Here is a 23,218-nt window from a genome sequence, read left to right on the forward strand (position 1 = left end):
GAAAAACAACCTGTCAAATTAGAATTTTACATCCTGCAAACATATCTTTCATGAATTAAGGTAAAATAAAGACGTTCTCAGATGAAGGTAAACTATGAGAATTAATCGCCAGCAGATCAGCTTTAAAAGAAATGCTAAAAGATGTTTTCCAGGTGGAAAGGATATGATACCACTGGAAACTCAGAACATCAGGAATTAAGGAAGAGCAACAGAAATGACAAATATCTGGGTAAATATAACGGGCTGTTGAGTTCTTAAAAATATGTACAATAGTTCTAAGCAAAATAAAAACACTATCCAATGGGTTTTCTAATTTATAAGACAACTGTAACAGAAAAAGGTAAAGGGACCTACGTTCCACTTGAACTGGTAAAATATGGATTTCAAGTAAACTGTTAAAGTTTAGGGTAATACCTAGAGCAACCACTGAAAAACTATACAAGGAGATATAGTAAAAAAATGCAATAGTTAAAACAAAATACTAAAAAATATTCAAGAAATCAAAAAAAAGGCAGGAAAAGGCAAACAGAATATCAAACAGAGAAATCACGTAGAAAACAATAAAATGGCAGCTCTAAATTCAAACATATAATTAAATACAAATGGTCTAAATAAACCAATAAAAATACAGACATCATCAGAAAAATTAAAACATAAAGCACTATATGCTCTCTACAAGAAATTCACTTCAAATATAATGATAGAGGTAGGTTAACAGTAAAAGGATGGAAAAGATGTACCATGTATACATTAATCCAAAGAAAAGTAGACTGGTTATAAGGTACTAATATCAGACCAAGTACTACAGAGCAAAGACAATTACCAGGAAGAAAGACAATTTTTAATAATAAGGTCAACTCACCAAGAAGATATAACTTTCCTAGATATTTATGTACCCAAAGACAGAGCTTCAAAACACATGAAGCAAAAATTGACAGAACTACAAGGAGAAACAGACAGATCCATAATTATAGTTGGAGATTTCAACACTCCTCTCAGTGATAGATAACACTAATAGAAAATCAGCAAAGATACAGAAGTGAACAGTATCAGCAGACTCCACATTCTTTTCAAATGCACATGGACACTTAGCAAGACAGACTGTATCCTTAGGTCCTAACAAACTCAAATAATTTTAAAAGAACTGAAATCACACGAAATATGTTCTCTGATGATAATGGAATTAAGCTAAAAATCAATAACTGAAAGATAAGTGGAAAAGCCTCCAAACACTTGGAAATTAAAGGAGAAACGTCAAAGAAAATCAGAAAATATTCTGAACTGAACAAAAATGAAAATCCAGCACAACAAAATTTGTGGGCTAAAGCAAATACAGTTTTTGCTTAAAGGCAAATTTATAGCATTAAATGCTTCAGTTAGAAAAGTTTAAAATCTGCAATCTAAGCTTCCACCATAAGAAACGAGAAAAAGAAGAATAAACCCAAAGCAAGCAGAAGGCAGGAAATAAAGAGCAGAAATTAATGGAAATTAGAAAAACAACAGAGAGTATCAATAAACCATAAGCAGGCTCTTTGAAGAAGCAATACAATTAAAAAACCTCTAGTAAGACCGACAAAAAAAGAAAAAGAGAAAAGACACACATTACTAACATTAGGAATGAAAGAGGGAACACCACTGATCCCCGAAACAGAAAAAAGATAAGGGAATCCTACAAACAATTCTAGACACACAGATTCAACAACTTAGATGAAATGGACCAACTCCCTGAAAATCACAAACTACCAAAACTCTCCCAAATACAAACAGATAACTGGAATTGTTCAACAACTATTAAAGAAACTGAATTCTTAGTAAAATCCTTTTGCAACAGAAATCTCTAGGCCCTGATGGTTTCAATGGCAAACTCTACCAAACATTTAAAGAATAATATTAATTCTCACAATCTCTTCCAGAAAATAAAAAAGGATGAAATACTTCCCAACTCATTATACGAAACCAGTATCACCTGATTCCGAAGCCAGACAAAGACAATAGAAAAACACTATAGCTCAATATCCTTCAAGAACACAGGAGTAAAAAACTCTCAACAAAGAATTCATCAATATATAAAAATAATAATACAACACAACCAAGTAAGATTTATATCAAAAATGCAAGGCTGACTTCAATCATCAAAAATCAATCAGCGTAATCCATTATATTAACATCTAAAGAAAAACAACATCATATCAATTTATATGGAAAAACCGTCTGACAAAATGCAACATCTGTTCATGATAAAAACTCTCAGCAAACAGGAATAGAAGGGTATTCCCTAATATGATAAGGTTATTCTACAATAAACATCTACAGTTAACATCATACTTAATGGTGTAAGACTGAATATTTTTCCCTCTAAGACTGGAATCAAGGCAAAGAGTTCCTCTCTCACCATTCTTTTTCAACACTGTACTGAAGTCCTTGCCAGTGCAATGAGGCAAGGAAAAAGAACTAAAAGGCATACAGATTGTAAACTGATAACACATTAAGGGCGGGGGGGGGACCCTCAACAATAAGAGAACAATACAGATTCCTTAATAATAAGAAGGAAAACTTTTGACCGTGGTAAAAAGAATTATTCTGGTTCAGCCTACAGCCTCTATTATGTGTGTCATACTTGTTATTCCGGAGAGTTCACTTTGTATGTTAGGATACTCATTATTATAGTCGTAATATGTGAGTGATGAACACTACTAACAAACTAAAATAAGTGGGTAGAAACAGCACAAAAGAATAACTAGAAATGGTAAAAAAAAAAAAAGTGTGTGTATATATAGATAAATATATATATCTCCAAACTAAAAATAAGGCTTATAATAACAGTAGTAAAAGAGGGAAAAAAAACAGCTATACATTAAAAACGTACAAAGTGAAATAAGCAATTCATTTATAAAAAACATAAAAGGCTAAAAAGATAGAAAATACCAGTGAAATTTAAAGAAAATTAGCAAGAAAACAAAGTATCAAATCAAAACCAGAAGGTAAAATGGAAATAATAATTTTAAAGGAGTTTCAAAGAATGATAGACAAATATTTTAGGGAAGAATATATTCCATTTGGCAGTGTGATGACTTGTATCTAGAGCATATTTTTGTATGCAGAATCAAACAAATTTGATGAATACTTTTGTACGAAGTGTATAAAGAGCTTACTTTCTCCACATTTAAAGGATAAACATGCAGGTTGAAAGGAGAGTAAAAATTAAGTATACTGCTAAGACATTGTTACAGCCAGAATTACAGAATCAAGTGTAATTACCAGAGTTTAGAAAGTCAAATACTTTTCAATTTGAATGCTTATCTCAGGAAAAATACTCATGACATACTACTTTGAGGAAGTAATACAGATATCATGCCATCCTAATCATTATTTTTAAAAGTATTTCCGAAACTTCAAGAAATGTGAATTTACTCTGCCTGAATTTTTAAGTTATTTGTAATTTTTAATTTTATTTTCTTATGTTTCAAAAATAAAATCACACTAGTATTCTTGGGAATAAACTTTATTACTAGGGCTTTAAAATGTATACAAGATAATTGTACTAGTACCTGCAGGTAAATATGGGGATTGAGAGAAAAGGAATTCTTAGGAAAATTCTACATTCTACCTAGAGTACCTCTTAAGCTCCCTCTGCTGGCTACCATTTAAATAAAGTAGAAAAAAAGGTAAACCTTTTTTCTTTTGGGAAGTGATGGATGAGAGACGCATGATGAAGCTGACAACCCTACTGCTGAAACTGAAAGGAAAATTCTTTTAAGTAAGGGCTAAGTCTAACTGATGACTACCTTCCCTAATAAGGTAGGACTTCCAAACAGATTTTGGGGGTGGGGAGCACTTAAAATAAGGGAGTTACTGTCAAGTCTGAATATGTTAATCATTAAATTGATATGCAAAAATGTAAAAACATTTAGTACAAAATAAATCAACTATAAATATCATTTAACACTAGAAAAATTGAGTCAAATATATTTCACAAACTTCACTAGAACAAAAAGCTTACACCACACTATTTAATCTATTAATTTCAATATTAAATTTATTTTTTTCTTCCAGAGTGGGGTTAAGTAACAATTTAAATAATTATCAGGATGTATAAATGAACACCCATTCAGATAAAACATTACTGCTTAAAAGTGGCTATCTAAGAAATATTTTGTAAGTAATAAATATATTTTATGTTTAGGTTAACAGGCACCATCTTGAGAGCAGAAAAGTTTTTTTTTTAACCAATAAATAAATTACATTCAAGAAAACAAGGTGTTTATATCTAAAGTATGATATATCCTTAAACGTTTTTCTTCATGTAGCACCCAAACTTCCAAACTGTTTAGAAAGTATCTCCCAAAATACAACTCATACCTTAAGTCATAAAAATAAAGGCCAAGAAAAAAATCAATTTAAGACAAAATTTACAGTTTATATTCTTAATTCCCCATTCAATAATATATCAATTGCCAATTTATTAAAAGTAATTGAACTGTATATATGCAATCTGTTACTGCTGAAAATCTGAAATATATACTTTTAAAAGTCACTCTTTCTCAAAGTATTTAAAATATTGCATCTCTGGTGGCAAACCCGAATACTATTAAGCATTTTATCTCCCTAGTTTTCACACTTCCACTCCCACCCCTACCCCTTTATCCTTTAATAGCCATCCAGTTTTTTTGGGGGGGGGAGGGGTGGTAAATATATACTTACTTATGTCCCAAACACAAAACACTGACAACACTCCTTGGTAAACAAGGAAATCCCAAAATAGTCCAAGCCTAGAGTTTTGCTCCCAAATGTGGCACAGGCTAAATGACAGGGGGGAAAAAAACAATCGATGGCCCTTATTGATGCAGTCAGAACGCTCCTGAGAGTCCGTGACTGTTCGAGAATTTGCTGATGTAATCCTGAAGAAAGTTTCGACACATTTTTCAGACAAATATCAAAGAATAAGTCTTTGATTGATAATTTTTCTATTTATTTCTGCCAAGGCGACTGAAAACACGAAAGCCTTTTCATCAGAGAGGTTAGCATAGATGTCAATTTCCTTTTCCTGTTTCTCTGTTAAAAGAAAAAGGGGAAGCTTAATATAAAGGCAGTAGATGCAGTAATTTTTTTTAAAAAACTTAAAGCTTTCAAGTATTTCTTTAAATGACAAATATTATACGTTATACTACAGTGTACACTGTGTTATAAAGTATGCTACTGAACTGAAAATTTTTAAAAATTACACAAAAGAGTTATAGAAATGCCATGAACTAAATTCTAAGACTAAATGGAAATGATGTATGTTTCTATACATAGTCTAATAGCTACATCATTTTTCTAAGACTCTCAAACATTTCCTTCTCCTCACTAGTATGAGCTCACTGTCTTGGTCAAAATGAATTTTCTCACCCTAAAGATGGTCCCTTCTGAACATCAGTGGTGCCTTTATGAATATATTAACTTCTTCACCTTAGCCCTGCTACAGAAAATAAGAATAATGAACATTTATGTCTATTTTCCCCCCTCCTGATTACAAATGTAATCCAAGTTCATGGTAGAAAATTTGAAAAATATAGAAAAACAAAAAAGAAAATAAAAATCATCTATTTTATCATGAGCCAGCTAAAGTCACAATTAACAGCTTTGTGTACATTTTTCCAAATTTTCTCAGGCTCTATTATGATTCTACTTTTTCCTGTTTTTTAATTTTGTTTTGACCTTTTAATCAAAGGTAAACATGCACATAATTTAGAGTCAAATCATTTTTACCAAACTTGCTATAAAAACAGAAGTCCTCCCCCCATATACATTTCCCACTCTCCAAATGCAACTACTTTTTTCTTCAATTGTTCCTTTTTGTTTTTATGTCTCTATCTCTAATATTTTTTATATGATGTTACTTTTTAGTTTTTTGATTTTAGGCATTATTAAGTGACTTTCTCCCATGGAAAATTAGGATTTTGTTGTTTTCCACGTATTGTACCACACTCTCCCCATTATATCACAATTTCGGTGAGATCAATATTCAATGTTTACATTATTCTATGTAAATTATTTTCCTTTTCCTGCACATTGTTTTCCCTGAAGGGATTCTCTTTTTTCATTTGCTTAGGTTTTCATTACTAATTCAACCCAAACTCTCTCCTAGTTATGTGTGTCTTTCAGAATTTTAGACATATTATGTATTATATCAATATTATCGTCTTGAAGAAATCTCTCCAAGTCATCTGATGTGCTCCAATCTGAAACGGTTGTTTTCCAGGTCTATTACACAACTGTTATCTTGAATCTCTTAACACCATGCTGCAGATTCTCTTCATCTCTCTCGAGTTGGACCCTGTGACCCGGATCCCAAGATACTTTCTTGGTTTATGTCTTCATTTTGATAACATGTATTCTGCAGTAGCTTCCTGAAAAAGGGAGTACAGGTAGCAAATTTTTTGAGACCCTAAATGTCAGAAAGTGTCTTTGGTCAACCTTTACACTAACTCATAGTGTGGTTGACTAAGGACTCGTAGATATCCCCCTAGGATCATGAAGGCAAAAAATTGTCTGCCTAGAACTACTACTGGTGCCACTGTTAAGAAAACCCAATACTGGGGCTGGCCCCATGGCCAAGTGGTTAAGTTCTCATGCTCTGCTTCGGCAGCCCAGGGTTTCACCGGTTTGGATCCTGGGTGCAGACATGGCACCACTCATCAGGCCATGCTGAGGCAGCATCCCACATGCCACAACTAGACGGACCCACAACTAAAAACAATACACAACTATGTACCAGGGGGTTTGGGGGAGAAAAAGGAAAAATAAAATCTTGAAAAAAGAAAACCCAATACCTTTTTTTATTTTTAAAATTATTGCTCAATTTACATACAGTGAAATACACAGATCTTAGGTGTACAATTGGATGAGTTCTGAGAAACATACACATCCATGTAACCCACACCACAATCAAGACATACAGAATTCTTCACGCTTCTTTCTGGTCAATCCCTCCCCACCCTCCCAGCAACCACTGTTCCGATTCTACCACCATAGATTCATTTTGCCTGTTCTTGAACTTCATATAAATGGCATCATATAGTATGTACTGTTTTGTGTTTAGCTTCTTTGTTCAACATGTTTTTTAAATTCACTGACGTTGCTCACATATAAATAGTTTGTTCCTGGCTGGGTAGTATTTTTCCCACTGTATTAATTCCAATATTATTTGATTCTTTTTTCTCCAAACACTTGAAGGATTTTCCCTTTAACCAAAGAGATCTGATTTATGATGAAATGCTCTGGTATAATCTCTACTTTTTTTTTTTTTTTTTTAAAGATTTTATTTTTTCCTTTTTCTCCCCAAAGCCCCCTGGTACATAGCTGTGTATTCCTCGTTGTGGGTCCCTCCAGCTGCGGCATGTGGGACACTGCCTCAGCGTGGTCCGATGAGCAGTGCAATGTCCGCGCCCAGGACTCGAACCAACGAAACACTGGGCCGCCTGCAGCGGACTGCGCGAACTTAACCACTCGGCCACGGGGCCAGCCCCTATAATCTCTACTTTTAACCATCCATTGGGCTGGGAATCTGGTGGGCCATTTCAACATGGAAACTGAACGTCCTTCAGGTTTGGGAAAATTTCTTAAATTATTTCATTGATGACTTCCTTCTCCTCCATCTTCTATGTTCATTTTCTGCAGCATCAATTATTTACAGATGTTGATCTCAAACTGGTCCTCTAAATTTCTTATCTTTCCCATTTTATTTTTTTCATCTCTTTTCCTATTGCTCTATGTTCTGGTACATTTCTTCAATTTTGTCTATAAGCCTTCTGTTAAAGGTTTTCATTTCTGCAAATCATATGAACATATATATATATATATGTTCATTTTTTTGGGGGGATCCACTTTTTTTTTTTTTAAAGACTGGCACCTGAGCTAACAACTGTTGCCCCACCGGTACATAGTTATATATTTTAGCTGTAGGTCCTTCTGGTTGTGCTATGTGGGATGCTGGCTCAGCATGGCTTGATGAGCAGTGTCATGTCTGCGCCTGGGATCTGAACCTGAGAAACCCCAGGCCACTGAAGCGGAGCATACGAACTTAACCACTCAGCCACGGGGCTGGCCCCAAGATTCACATTTTAAAGTTCATTTTCCAGGTAATTTCTTGACATTTGCAATTTCCTTTTAAATATCATCTTACTCTTGTTTCAAGACTACAATATCTTCTCTTGCGAAGAGTATTAATGATAGTTTTAATTTTTTCTTCTCCCTGCAAAAACTTGTTGTATCCAAATTATTTTTTCCCCTGTTGATTTGGTCTTAGCCTTTGATACTAGATGCTTTCTTCTGTATATCTGGGTAATTCTTGGTAATGTGCTCATGTTTAGGAGCGGGACCAAAAAAAGTTAATTAGCTCATGCACATATGTGGAGCTTGACTGTGGGCATCACTTTAGGATGATCTGACTGGGCCATTTCTTTGTGAAATCCCAAATGAATGTATCTGTATCTGGTATCCTAGAGAAGATACTTCTAATCTCTTACCTGAAAGATATAAAATAAGCCTGAACTCAATATTTATCATCTCAAATTTTCACCTAATCTTCCTGATCTTCACATAGTACCCCTGCCCTCACTGATGCCTGGTGTTCCCTAGACCAGAAACTCTGTTTTATCTTATCTTTCCCAAACTTGGAGGGAGGATGAGGTAAACAGTCCTAGGGGGCTATTAAAAAAGAGACTTCCAAACAATCTTGTTTTTAGCTCCACCTTCACCTCTACACTTCCAGACATAACTGATGCACAAATTCCTGCCTTAAGGCAATTGTGTAATAAAAATCAGCTTCTTTCTTAGCTCTCCCCAAAGGAGCTTACAATTAGGTTTCATGGGTCTCCTCAAACAGTTTTCACCTCCTGGAATTTTGCTGCCTCTTCCATTCCTTGTCCTTGGGAGTTTTGCCCTTTAAAAAAAAATCCCTTTACTGTGATTTTACTAGGATCTGGTAGGGTACAGAGCTAGATGTTTTTATTCAATCCACCATCTTTACCTTGAAGTCTACATTAATTCTATATGTTCACTAATAAAACACTCAGAATTGCAGAACATACTTTAATCAGTTAAAATATCACCCCTACATTACTAATATCCAGGATAATCATACTCCCCACAAATAAAAACATCTTAAACTGACCAAAAATTAAGTTTAAAGGTTTGTTTTTATTATTTGTTATTATCTAGGTGTCTAACAATGTTCCTTTTCCATTCTTTTTCCTACTCTTTTTCAAAATACAGAAAACAATAAAGTCAATTAAAAACATGTTTTCAGACACATTGTCAGGTTTTCCTTATTAAAATAAAAGTAAAGCTTGCTTCAAATTTTTCAACTGCCTATGAAGAGGGAATCAAAACTGATTTAAACTAATTACTTAACACTAAGAAACCTATCAAAGAAGTCTATTCTAAAATATACAGATATTTCAAAAGTTCATATTTTCTATCCGCATTATACTTAGAAAACATGGTCTGCCTCAAGGGTTGGCAAAAATACAGCCCAGGGGCCAAATCTGGCCCACCACCTGTTTCTATAAAGTCTTACTGGCACACAGCCACGCACATTCATTTACATATTGTCTATGGCTGCTTTCCAGCCACCACGACAAAGCAGTGCAGCTGCGACAAAGACTGTAAGGCCCACAAAGCCTAAAATATTTATTGCCTGGCTCTTTACAGAAAAAGTTTGCTCACTCCCCTGGGCCTACCTTAAGAGATTCCAGTTTATTCTCCAAAAACTGCCTTGAGCACTTTCCTGTTTGTACTAAAAGCAAATAAAAGCATATCTTACTCTAGAACTAGCTTTCTTAAAACTTTTCTAGAATAAACTGAAAATACCTGACAAAAACTTACAGCCAAATAAATCTTCTTTTTTCAAGTTAACATGAAATAAAAGTTCAAATCTGCATATATAGAGTCCTAGCACAACTCTATCAACTTCTTTTCCCCACTAAAAGACTGTCATCATCTGCTTTCTCATCTCCTCTCAAGCACCACCAGAAGCATTCCTTCTCCATTCTTTGGGTTATATTCCCTTTACCTCAATTGAAAAGAATGTTCTGCTTTCTAGGCCAACCAGTATTTCCCTCTTTTCTCTTTCCTCTTTGACTTTTCGTTTCCTTCGGAAACAGTCTTTTGCATAGATTTTCTGATCATCCCATTGTTAAAAAAGCACATTCAAATTGAGAAAATAACTCAAACTCTCTGGAAGAGCAGTATAATAGAAGGAAAGAGAAAAAGCAATAAAATTACCCAAGAAATTAAGGTGTATCTAAGTATGGTCTTCATAGGATACAGTCAAATACAACATAAACGCTATTCCTTTGGCCATACAATATTAAAAAATCTTTAACTTTGATAAAATTTAGGGACAGCTATACCAGTGAAGTTATTTTCCCCAGCAGCAGTAACTTTATGTAAATAAAAGCACACAAAGCAGACAGAAATGGTGACTGGGTAAAAAATTCTCAGCATCTAAAATACGAGAAATCTACATTTATGCTTGAATACCTGAATACCTAAGACTGACTACTTGAAAAAGCAAAGCATAACTCACAAATAATATAAGAAATTATAAACACATTTCACTAAAGAAGAAATTATATTGGCAGAGGTTTTTAAAGAATTATAAAGAGCAACTATCCTTTTTTTTCATTAATAACTGGCTTCAAAGTCTCAATTTTAAAAAGATAATCATGGGCACATGGGGGTTTCATTATACTATTCTCTCTTCTCTTGTGTAATCTTTGAAATTTTCCATAATAAAAAGCTTTTTAAAAGATGTATAAATCAAAGAAGAGAAGCTAAAGCTTTAGTATGGTTAAAAACAAGTTACTGGTAGACAAATTACTTATCAGAAGAAAGGAGAAGATACGTAAGGAGAAATATAAACGCATTTTGGACCAAGGGGAATTTACCTAACTATGTAAAAGCTGCTTCAAAGTAGGAAGGACACAATAACCAATCTAAAAACTCATACTGAGGAACACTTTCAATAGTAAATTTTTAAAGCACATAGTATAACAATTTGAAATAAGTCTGAACAGAACTCAGATTTATCCTTAAAAAAACAAAATAAACTCCAAAGTACAGTCATTTTAATAGGCTTCTCCAGAAGCCATTTACAAATTATCATCTCTGAACTCTATTAGTTTATAGCAAGGTGAGTTTTACTTAAGCCTTTAGCTTTCCAGTAAGAATTAAATTTCTGTGTTTTTTAACAAGCATCTACCTCAGAGGAAATGCTTTCAAACTAAAATATGATTGTGATTTCAGTCCAGGAGTTCAGTGCCTCCCAAACACTTTCTTCACTGCCATCTAATGAAGATCTGAGACAAACTTCATCCTCGGAAAACCCGCCTGGGTTTGTTCATACCTCGTTCCTCCTCGTGCTTTTTGGCAGACGCACTCTTAGGTCTTCCTCTTCCTCGTCTGATATGATCTGAATGGCTGTTACTTCGAGATCTCTTTCTGTTTTCTAAATCCTTATTTACTGTAGAATTTATCTTCTCTCGCCTAACTCTCTCTGTCCGCCTCCTCTTGGCCTCATGCTTGTTTTCTGTACGGACGAGTAAAAGTGATATACTTTAGAGCTTAGCAAGCACTACCTGCCCAAGTTCTCAATGCCTTCTTTTTCCTTCTAAATAGCACTAGAGTTTGCTGCTGGCATATTTTATAAAATGATAACCACAACTTCTATGTCCCTCACACCCGCACAGGAAAAACAGAAATTTAACGGAATTTAGATCCACATTAACACATAGTTAGGAGGAATCTTGTAACAGAAGACAAGTTTCTTTATTTGGCACATTTAATTTCAACCCCTACAAGTTCACACAATTTCACAGTGACCTTTCTGCCTTTTTCCTTCTCTCTGCTTCCAATTAAAAATAGTCAAGTATTAGAAAAGGGAAAAAAATTCCATTTCTTTTTGTCCCCTACCCAAATTACAGATTTGAAGTATGTCAAATATGCAAAAGCAAAACTGACCTTAACCCTAGTATATTAAGCTTACCAATAAAAAGCAAACAGAAAGCATCCATAACAAATATAAAAACACTAAGGAAGTAAGCAGTTAGTTTTCACTTTAGCCACAGATGACATCATTTCTGACATTCTAGGAACATGTTAATCCCTAACTGGAATAGCAACAGGAGAACTTTAGTCAATATGGTGATTTAATTAAGTAACGCAAGAAGCCAGCCCCTTCACTCCAAACAAATCAAAATGTTGGATAAGACAAACAACAAACTAAAAACCAAAAATTTGCTTTAATACATACCTGAACGCAAAAGCAAGAAAGAGAATTTCCCAAATGCCTAAAATCACAACAGTAAAGAGGCAAAACAAATAAGAACATTCATATCCCAAGAACTAAAGGGAACAATTTAAAAGACTGTCAAATAAGTATGTTCAATAGGCTACTGTAAAGTTAAAAAAAAATTTAAGTAAAATATGTAACAGTTATTTTCAAATACCATATCCTTGGAGAATTAGTTAATTCCAGGTCTCAGATCAGATATATACCAGATGATGTGTTTAATTATTCCTGATTGCAAGAAAGTTATCAAGGAAAACAGGGTCTAGTTAAAGGACTCAATGGCTAACTTGAAGAGGCTCCCATTGACCAGTAGACGACAATTTGAGCATCAATAAAAACAGTAACTATAACAGACTGAAACATATCAAATATACTTAAAACCAGGAGTACATGACATTAAACACAAAAACAAAAGCAAAAATTACTTGGTCACCATAGGAAGACGCTAAAGAACCAACTCACCATTTTGAAAACTTAAATAAAGAAAAACAATAAAGCATGTAGCCTGCCTTTTCTATTAGAACTGTACCATTCAACGGGTAACCAAAGAGCAAATGAAGGGAAGTTTCTCATTTTAGAATTACGGCAGCTAAAAAAATGAAGAAGGAGTGACAAAATCAGAGTATCACCATTTTCAACCTGAAATGAACTAAAGGATCTAAGTACTAAATAAACATCAACAGCTGCTAACATCACAAAAACAAGGATAAAGCAGAATTTATGTGCCTCCTGATAGAAGACTTCCCTAATTAAGTACTCTTGTGAAAAAAAAAAATCAAATTTCATCAAGCCCTTAGATCCAAATTACAATTCACAGGAAAAACAAAAGTCCATGGAGACACAAACAGCACATCCAGACGGACAGGTGATGGAGATTTTTAACATATAATTTGCAAGGAAAAAAACAGAAAACAGATAAAAAGAGAGCTAAGAAAAGATACCACCCAGGGCCAGCCCAGCGGCACAGTGCTTAAGTTTGCACGTTCCACTTTGACAGCCCGCGGTTCACTGGTTCAGATCCCAGGTGCGGACATGGTACCGCTTGGCACACCATGCTGTGGCAGGCATCCCACATATAAAGTAGAGGAAGATGGGCACGGATGTTAGCTCTGGGCCACTCTTCCTCAGCAAAAAGAGGAGGACTGGCGGCAGATGTTAGCTCAGGGCTAATCTTCCTCAAATAAATAAATAAATAAAGATAGCACCCATATGCAATGTGTGGATCTCATTTGGAATCTGTTTCTAAAAGCCTTAAGACCATTTATGAGAAACCTGAAAATTTCAACACCAGTTGGACACTGATATTAAGGAATTATTGTTAATCTTTTACTGTGCTTATGTTTTTAAAGGTCTATCTTTTAAAAACAGAATGAAATATTTATAACTGAAACTATATGAAATTTGCTTAAAAATAATATGCAAGGGAAGGAGTAAATGTGGGTGTGGATGGGTCAGGGTTGGCCATTTTCCACTCTTGTGTATGCTTAGAATTTCTCAAAGAAAAAAAGTTGAAAGAAATAGTAATAGGTAAAGCTTTTTATAGTATGCCTTTTAAAGTTTGACACTGAATTTAGGTTTGTTCCTCCAGCTACCCACTCATCTCTGCAACCTTCTTCACAGCCAAAGTTCTCAAAAAAGAGGAACCTGTACTTTCTGCCTTAAGTTTCTCACCTCCCATTCACTCATCAATCTGCTCCAGTATAGTTTCCAACACAATGAAAATGATCATCAAGAAGGACAAAAATCTGTTATCAAATCCAACAGACATTGCTCTTTATTCATTTTAATATCATCTCTCAAAAATTCAACAAAGATGACTACTCTTGTCCTTGAAATTATTTCACTTGATTTTCAGGCTCTCCAGGTTTCCTATCTCACCAGCCATCTCCTTTGCTGTCTTCTCCTCTTCATTTCTAATATGAAAGCCTCACGACTCTGCCCTAAGCCCTGTTCTCTTACTGACACTCTGCCTAGATAATCTATAGACCCAAAACAATAAACACTATTGTTATGATGGCTCTAAATTTATACTTTCAGTTCTGACCTCGTCCCAAAGTTCTAGACTGCCTACCTACAGCTTCACCTTCTATCACAAGCATTTCAAATGTATCAAAAAATAACTCTTGGGCTGGCCCCGGCCCCGTGGCCTAGCGGTTAAGCTGGGTGCACTCTGATTTAGCAGCCCAGGTTCAGTTCCCAGGCACACACCTACACCACTCGTCGGCAGCGACCCACATACAAAGAGAGGAAGACTGGAACAGATGTTAGCTCAGAGAGAATCTTCCTCAAGCAAAAAGAGGTCGACTGGCAACAGATATTAGCTCAGGTAGAATCTTCCTCAGGAAAAATAAAATAAAATAACTCTTGATTTTCCTTCATCCAAATCTGTTCCTCCCCCAACCTTCATTATATTAGTAAACAGCACCAACCAGTTGGACAAGCCAAATAACTTGTCATTTGTGGCTCAGTTTACTGAAGCTTACATCAGCCAAAGGTCCAAAGATACTCCTTGCAAAATACATCCACAATTTCTTCATTTTTCTCCACCTCCACAGGCAACATCCAAATCAAATACATTCCCTACAGAGCTGCCAAAATTATCTTAGAAACAAAAATAAAAACAAACTGTATGGCTCCCCTTCTGAAACCTTTCGTTTGGTTCTCACCATATTTAAAATAAAGTCAAATTTCCTTACCAAAGACTCCAAGTCCCTACAAGAACTGACACCTCTCTCCAATCTCATCTGACACCACTAGCCACTTTGTTCACTGCACCCCAGACATGCTTTCCTTTTAATAAAACAGGCTCCTTCCTCTCCTTGAGTCTCTGCATTTGCTAATCCTTCTGCCTAAAGCTCTCCTCCCAAGGCTCTTCACAAGACAGGCTTTATTTCCTTCAGCTGTCAATTTATAGGTCACCCCCAGAACCCCCCCAGCCCATGTTACCTTCTAGAATCTACTACTACTACTATAATCTACTACTATAAGCTGTCTTTTTTTAATTATATGCTCAATATGTCCCCCCATCCAAATATAATCTCTGTGAAAGCTGGGACACCTTTGTCTATCTTATTCACAGAACGTAGAACGTTACCTACTCATAGTAAGTGGTGATGAATAAATAAAATCAGACTGAGCACATGCATTTATTTCACCACCTTCTCACAATACCATTGAAATGAAACTAAAACAGGCAAAAAGTAAAGGGAAAAAGGAAAATAAATCTGCAGAGTTGGAAACAAGGAAAGGGTACTATTAATGATCCAAAACTACAGAATTTCAGCAAACTGACAGGCTGACAGATTCTGATTAAGAAACCAGAATAGAACAAACTGTAATCCAAAATAGGAATAAGAGATGGCTCCTATACAAGGGAGAGCTGTTCTTCCCAAAGATACTCCCAGGACAGGACAAACAGTACAGTAAGGGAGAACAGGCCACAAGGTGATCATCAGAATAACTACGTTTAGGACTACTGCTGAACAGTTGGGCCTGTGTATACAGAGCAACTGACATAAGGAAGTAAAGCTCTCTCGTGAACTAAGCAACGTTTAAGAGAACTTTGAACCTCCACAACACAGAAAAGAAGAAACAAACAAACAAAGGCAGCTCCTCATAAAAATGAAATACTCTAAGGGATTCCACACTCTGCCCTAGAACGAAGCTTTCCTTATTTTGGCAATCATGGAATTCAACAGCTGCCCCCAGCTCACCTAATTTACATCTAAAAGCCTGCCAATAAGCTCCTCCCGATTATACAGTAAAGAGATCTGGTGTCAAAAAAGACCTTCTGGGGCCGGTCCACGGCCGAGTGGCTAAGTTGGCATGCTCCGCTTTGGGGGCCCAGGGTTTCGCTGGTTTGGATCCCAGGTGCGGACATGGCACCATTCATCAGGCCACGCTGAGGCAGTGTCCCACATGCCACAACTAAAAGGACCCCCAACTAAAATATGCAAATGTGTACTGGGGGGATTTGGGGAGAAAAAGCAGAAAAAAAAAAAAGACCTTTAAAACAGTGTAGGATATTCATGCAAGTTATCTACAGTGATAAATGAAGTCCTTCATTTATAAATATCAACAATTAAGGATTATCAGCTATTTGAGGAAAACAAAGTGTGAGAGAGAAGGAACAAGATAAAACAGGAGGAACACAGGTAGTTCAGGAAACAAGAAAAATATTTTCTAACATTCTAATGCATACCTTCAGAGAGATATGAGATGAGATTATACCATTAAGAATAAGACTCTTTTGCAGAAGTAGAAAATTCCATCCTAGAATTCATATGGAATCTCAAAGGACCCCAAATAGGGAAAACAATTTTGAAAAGGAACAAAGTTGGAAGTTTCACACTTCCTGATTTCAAAACTTACTACAAAGCTATAGTAATCAAAAAAGTGGACTGCCATATGACATACAGACCAACAGAATAAAACAGAGAGCTCAGGAATAAATCCTGAAACGTATATTCCCATGATTTCCAGTAACGGTGCCAAGACAATTCAAGGAGGAAAGAACAGTATTTTCAAGAAGTGGTATTGGAAAAACTGGCTATCCACACACACAAAAAATTAAATTAACCCTTATACCATATACAAAAACTAACTCAAAATGGATTGAAGACCTAAATATAACAGCTAAAACTACAAAAATGCTTAGGAAAAACAACAGGGGAAAAGCTCCATGACATTGGACTTGGGAATGATTTCTTGGATATGACACCAAAAGTACACGCAAGAAAAGAAAATAGACAACTAGGACTTCATTAAAATTAGAAATTTTTGTGCATGAAAGAACACTATCAACAGAGTAAAATGGCAACTCATGGAATGGGAGAAAATGTTTGCAAACATCTATCAAACAAGGGATTAACATCCAGAACAAAAACAGGTTCTACAACTCAATCACAAAAAAAACTCAATTAAAAAATGGGCAAAGAACTTCAATAGACATTTCTCAAAGAAGAGAGACAAATGGCCAATAAACACATAAAAAGATGTTCAATATCACTAATAATTAGGGAAATGCAAACCAAAATCACAGACATTACTTCATACCCATTAGGATGGATATTATCGAAAGCACATAAAATAATAAGCGTTGGTGAGGATGTGGAGAAACCAAAACCTTTGTGCGTGGCTGGTGGTAATGTAAAATGGTGCAGCAGCTATGGAAAAAGATGTGGCAACTCCTCAGAAAATTACACAGAGAATTATCATATGATCCAGCAATTCCACTTCTGGGCATATCTCCAAAAGAAATGAAAGCAGGGAACTGAACAGGTATTTGTACACTCATGCTCATTAGCAGCATTATTCACAATAGCCAAAAAGTGGAAGCAACTCAAGCGTCCAGCAATGCACGAATAGATAAACAAAATGTGATATATACATAAAATGGGATATTATTCAGGAAGGAAATTCTGACACATGCTACAACATGCACGAACTGCAAAGACCCTATGCAAAGTGAAATAAGCCAGACACAAAGGGACAAATGTTGCACGATCCCATTTATGGGAGGTAACTACAGTAGTCGAATTCACAGGCACAGAAACAACAGTGGCTACCTGAGGCAGTAGGGAAGGGGAACGGGGAACTATTGCTTAATGGATATGGAGTCTCAGTTTGGGAAGATGAAGAGCGTTCTGGAGATGCACAGTGGTGATAGTTAAGTACACAATATTGATGTACTTAATGCCACTGAATTGTATACATAAAATGGTTAAAATACTAAATTTTATGTTACATATATTTTACAATAAAAGATATGATAAAAATAAGATTTTATGAAAGAAGAAACCAGAAAACAAGATGAACTGCTAAAAATTAAAGCGCAAAAGTCAAGCTAAATAACGGACGTGTCTGAAGACAGACATACAGATCTAGAAAGGGAAACCAATGAAATTTCCTGGAACACGGCAAAAGGACAAAGAGAGAGAATGTGTGACAGTCAATGAAGAGAAATGAAGGAAAAATCCAACAAATCTAATAATTATCTATGATGTAACTGCTAATTATCCACCCAACATTCACTTCCCCCTCTTCATCAAGAAGAGAATCTTGTTCTGCTCAAGAAGGCAAGGTGCCTAGCTAAGATATACACATTCCAAGACTCCTGCAGTGAAGTGGCCATGAAATTTAGTTCTGGCCAATGACATGTCAGTGGAATTGGGTAAGGTTTTCAGAAAGATTTTTCTTTAAGGGCATAAGCATGGCTGGCATGCCCCTTTATCTCTCTGCCCGTCCCTCTTCTTCCTGCTTGGAAGGCTCATGGGATGCCTCAAAGTACAACAGCTACCTTGTAACAAGGAGGATGAGAGCCTCAGGATGGAAGAAAGAGAAGAGCCTAGGTCCTTGATGACATCACTGACCCACTGGTCCTGTAGTGCCAACTTCATCTTTCTTCACCAAACAGGAAAAGTAAACTATCCGTCCAGTCCCATGTCAGTCAGGTTTTCTGTGGATGGTGATCCTGATAATATCATCCAATAAGCATGCCAGAAAGAAAAAAAAAAGGAATGGAGAAAAAGAAATAACAGGTAAAAATTGCCCTAAGCTGAAGACTTGAGCCTTCAAATGGAAAGGACTCACTGAGTAGCAAAGAATGAGAATGACATTTAAGTGTGAGTGCAAAGCAAAGGCATTCTTCACAATGGGAGAGAGGAAACGTACCACCACTTCTCTCTTACGAAAACTTTTTCCAGGTGTGAAACAATTTCTGGAAAGTTTGTTTCAGAAATAAACACACACGGGTTAAAAGAAATAATAGTATCTAAGAAAAAGTGAGATTATCCCTGGAGTACAATGGAAAGAAATCTTAGTATGACAGCTATGCAGCAGCCCTAAAATCAGTCAGTCTTAATTAGAAGTAATCAGAGGATTCTATTTAAAAAAAGTCTTAAATATAAATATAGATATCATTATATAAACCATATGATTAAGAACCTAAAAGTACAGATGCAGAGATGAAGTTATGCATTTCTTCATCAAAAGGCAAAATAAAAACTACATAAAAAACATGTTGTGCATATGAAACGTATAGCAATTTTAAGTGATTAGCACATAAGAAATAATGTTTTCTGAAATAAAACCAAACCTTCATTGTCAAGCAATTCTGAGTTGTGGAACACTTACTTCTAAATTAATGCTCAATCACTTTGGGTTTATAAAAGGAACTGGTGATAATCATTTCTCCATTTTTTTCCCCTTAATGAAAAGTGAATATGTCATTTATAGACTTTTTTGCTTATTTATCAGCCTGTGCCTGTTAACTTATCTTAGAAAATAATTTGAAAAGTAAGTTTAGGTTTAATTTTTTTTGTCCCTTTTTTCCTTCCCCTAATGAAAAATAAGGAGGTTATTTGACTAAGCTTAACCTAAAGCTTATACCCACTGAGAAATACACAGTTAAATATTAATAAGCTATTCCAATTTCCTACTTTTAAATCTTTTTTCTTACCTTCAGAAGTCTTTTATAAACTAGTATCTCATCTAGAATTTCAGTTTTTCTTTATAGTTTTTATAATTAAAATTTTTAAAAGGAAAAAGATATATCCATGGTTATTAAATGCAAAATGGCATCCTTAAGATTACTAACCAGCCAGAACACCCATCTGGAAAACCAAATTAAAAGATTTGGAACAAACTGGGTTTGTTCTCACCAAAAACTGCTTCTGTCAGTATTTGGTGACTGACCAAATATTTAAATAGATAACTACTACAGTAGTTACAGACTGATCAAATATTTGAATAACTACTACAGTGCTCAAGGTTTGGTCCTTTGAGGTACTCTCAATTTTAGGAAATACAATATTTCCTTTCATCCCTTTTTTAAAGAAATATCTTCAAATTGACAGTTTAAGACTTAATCTCAAGGCTACTTTTTAAAATCTCAGTCAACCATTCAATTTAGAAATTAAATTCTACATAAACAAGACAGCTAATTTCAAAAAATGTATCTCCGTTTAATATTGGCCCCCCAAGAAGGACAAAAGAAACAACACATACCTAACTCATTTGGAAAGGCGTCAAAGAATATTTTGCCTTGAGGTTCTATGCACTCGTACAAAACACTGAACATTTCTTAATACAGTTTTATTTGGAATACTCATCTCCTCCTCTGACCAAAATTAATTTTAAACTTGTAAAAATCTCTTCATTTCCATAATAGATTTTGTTTATTTATATGTGTTTTCAGCTAGACAAAGGTCTATATAATTTTACTGTCCTACTTCCCTATTTCTATGTATGTTATAAAGATACAAAGATAATTAATATACTTGAAAAACGTGAGTTTTGAACAATCCAAACCTAGATAAATCTATTTTACTTAGATTATTTTCCTCCTGCATGTCACAAAGTTACAATAATAACTAAGAGTTTTCCACAAACTGAAATTTAAAATTATCTTTTATAGCTTTGATTTCACTTTTAAAATAAGTGCAATTTGAGCTTTAAAGATGGTTCTCTTTTTTGTTTTAAATGTTTAACTATGCAAATAAATCTTCCTTGATATCCAGTGATCTATCCATCTATACATTTACTGATTAATAACTACATGTAGGAATCATTTTGTAGGGTTTTAGAAACAAACAAAAAATAGAACTACCAAATGATCCAGCAATTCCACTTCTGGGTATTTATCTGAAGAAAACAAAAACACTAAGTCAAAAAGATATATGCACTCCCCTGTTTACTGCAGCATTATTTACAATGGCCAAGATGTGGAAACAATCTAAGTGTCCATCAACAGATGAATGGACAAGCAAAATGTGGTGTGTGTATATACAATGGAATATTCTTCAGCCATAAAAATGAATGAAATCTTGCCACTTGCAACAACATGGATGGACCTTGAGGGCATTATACTAAGTGAAATAAGTCAGCCAGAGAAAGACAAACACCATATGATCTCACTTACATGTGGAATTAAAAAAAAGAACAAAACACCAAGCTCATAGTTACAGAGAATAGACTGGTAGTTGCCAGAGATGCAGGTTGGGGAGGTGGGTGAAATGGTGAAGAGGGGTCCAAAAGGTACTTCCAGTTATAAAATAAATAAGTCACAGGGATGTAATGTACAGCATGGTGACTATAGTTAATAATACTGTACTGCATATTTGAAAGTTGCTAAGAGTAAATCTTAAAAGCACTTATCACAAGAAAAAAAATTTTGTAAAAAACAAGTTCAGGGGCTGGCCCCGTGGCCGAGTGGTTAAGTTCACGCGCTCCGCTGCAGGCGGCCCAGTGTTTCGTTGGTTCGAATCCTGGGCGCAGACACGGCACTGCTCATCAAACCACGCTGAGGCAGCATCCCACATGCCACAACTAGAAGGACCCACAACGAAGAATACACAACTATGTACTAGGGGACTTTGGGGAGAAAAAGCAAAAAAATAAAATCTTAAAAAAAAAAAAACAAGTTCATACAAGTATTGTTTTGCACTTTTTTCTAAAATAGTTTTAAAGATTTCTTCCAAATCAGTACCTAAAAATCTGCATCATTCTTTCTAATCAGCACATACCGTTGTTCTCTAAAAAATGTACCCTACTTAACTAACCATTCCCCTACTTATGACATTTGGCTTAACTTTTTGCTACTATAAACAGTGTTGCCTGAAAATCCTAGTAAATATTTTATTGTGTATCATAAACAATTATATCTCTAGGCTACAGACCTACTGATAAAGAGGTCTAGATTCTAGGTTACGTGCATTTAAAACTTTTAACAACTGCTGTCAGATTGTTCTCCAAAAAGACTGTGCCAATTTATACTCTCACCACTAGTATAAGACTATTCATTTTGCCATACTCATAAAAGCACTTAGAAATCCTTTACATTTTTGTCAGAAGGTGAGCAAAAAGAATGGTCCTTTATTTCAACTACATTTCCCTGATTATTAGCAAAGCTGACTATCTTTCCAGATACATAGAATCCATTTTCATTTTACTTCTATAAATTCTCTGCTTATTTAAACTGAAATGTTCTAGATCCCACTGACAACATTCATAAAGAACTTCATAAACTGTAGAGATTTTAAAAACTATACTCTTCTCAATTCCCTTACTATGGACTATCCAAGGTAAATCTTACTTTCAGGAAATTTAACTGTAAAAATGAATATTTACTGAACACCTATAACATACCAAGCTTTGTTTACAGTAGACATTTTCATACGTACTTCCTTTATATTTCACTCCTCTAAGATTGGTACTATAAATCTATCTTATACACAAACAGCAGCTGCTTGTGGAGGTTAATTAACTTGTTAGCCAGTGACAAAACTGGCATCCAAATCTGAAGCCAGGTCTTCTGACCCCACATCTGAAATATCAAACTGTTTTCCAGGCTTTGAATACTCTTAAGCCTTCTCCTTAAAAACCCTTCCTCCTTTGGTTTCTATGGCACAGTCTGTCTCTGATGTTGCTCCATCCTTTCTAACTATTCTTTCTGGAATTTTTTTGCTGGTTACTCTTCATTCTCCCTGGGATTTCTAGGCTTCAAAGTTTCGTCTTCACTTCAAGGTCACAAAGACACTTACTAAACAACAGAATCTTAGGAACCTAAATGTAAAATAATAATGAATTGCTTCTCACTCATCACCATGACTTATGTAACATCACTCTGTTGGCTGTTATACAGGTGACATTTCTTCTCAGTTGACCTAACGTCCCTACCCACTTCCCCCCTTTAAGATTGAAGTTTGCCAGACTTCAGTCACTGAACTCTTCCTCTTCGTACCCTACAGACTCCGTAGCACAAACCCATCCATTTCCACGATGTCACCTACCATCTCTATTCCCTGATGGCTCAAAAGGGATTTATTTAGCTGAGGCTATTCCCTGAGCTTCAGGCTATATGTCCAACTGGGAAGAAAAAAACCA

At 35.2% G+C, this 23,218-nt stretch overlaps 1 protein-coding gene across 7 annotated transcripts in view; it reads right to left on the reverse strand.

Moving 5' to 3' along the window:
- Positions 1–4,009: 4,009 nt before the first annotated feature.
- The window catches only part of C3H16orf87 (chromosome 3 C16orf87 homolog), an 84,885-nt gene continuing 65,676 nt past the window's right edge, over positions 4,010–23,218 (reverse strand). For 2 of the 7 annotated variants that reach the window (XM_023636899.2, XM_023636900.2), the window contains exons 3-4: positions 11,390–11,572; positions 4,010–5,052 (exon numbers count right to left, since the gene is read on the reverse strand). In XM_023636899.2, coding sequence (XP_023492667.1) covers positions 4,934–5,052; positions 11,390–11,572 — 302 coding nt within the window. In that variant the 3' untranslated portion in view covers positions 4,010–4,933. Of the gene's footprint in view, positions 5,053–7,747; positions 8,508–8,837; positions 8,924–11,389; positions 11,573–12,295; positions 12,333–18,632; positions 18,761–23,218 lie in introns of those variants that run through there. The other 5 variants (XM_070262889.1, XM_023636901.2, XM_023636902.2 and 2 more) reach the window with 5 other exon arrangements.

The sequence above is a fragment of the Equus caballus genome, chromosome 3 (assembly GCF_041296265.1).
Source record: "Equus caballus isolate H_3958 breed thoroughbred chromosome 3, TB-T2T, whole genome shotgun sequence".
In the NCBI taxonomy this organism is placed as follows: Eukaryota; Metazoa; Chordata; class Mammalia; order Perissodactyla; family Equidae; genus Equus; species Equus caballus.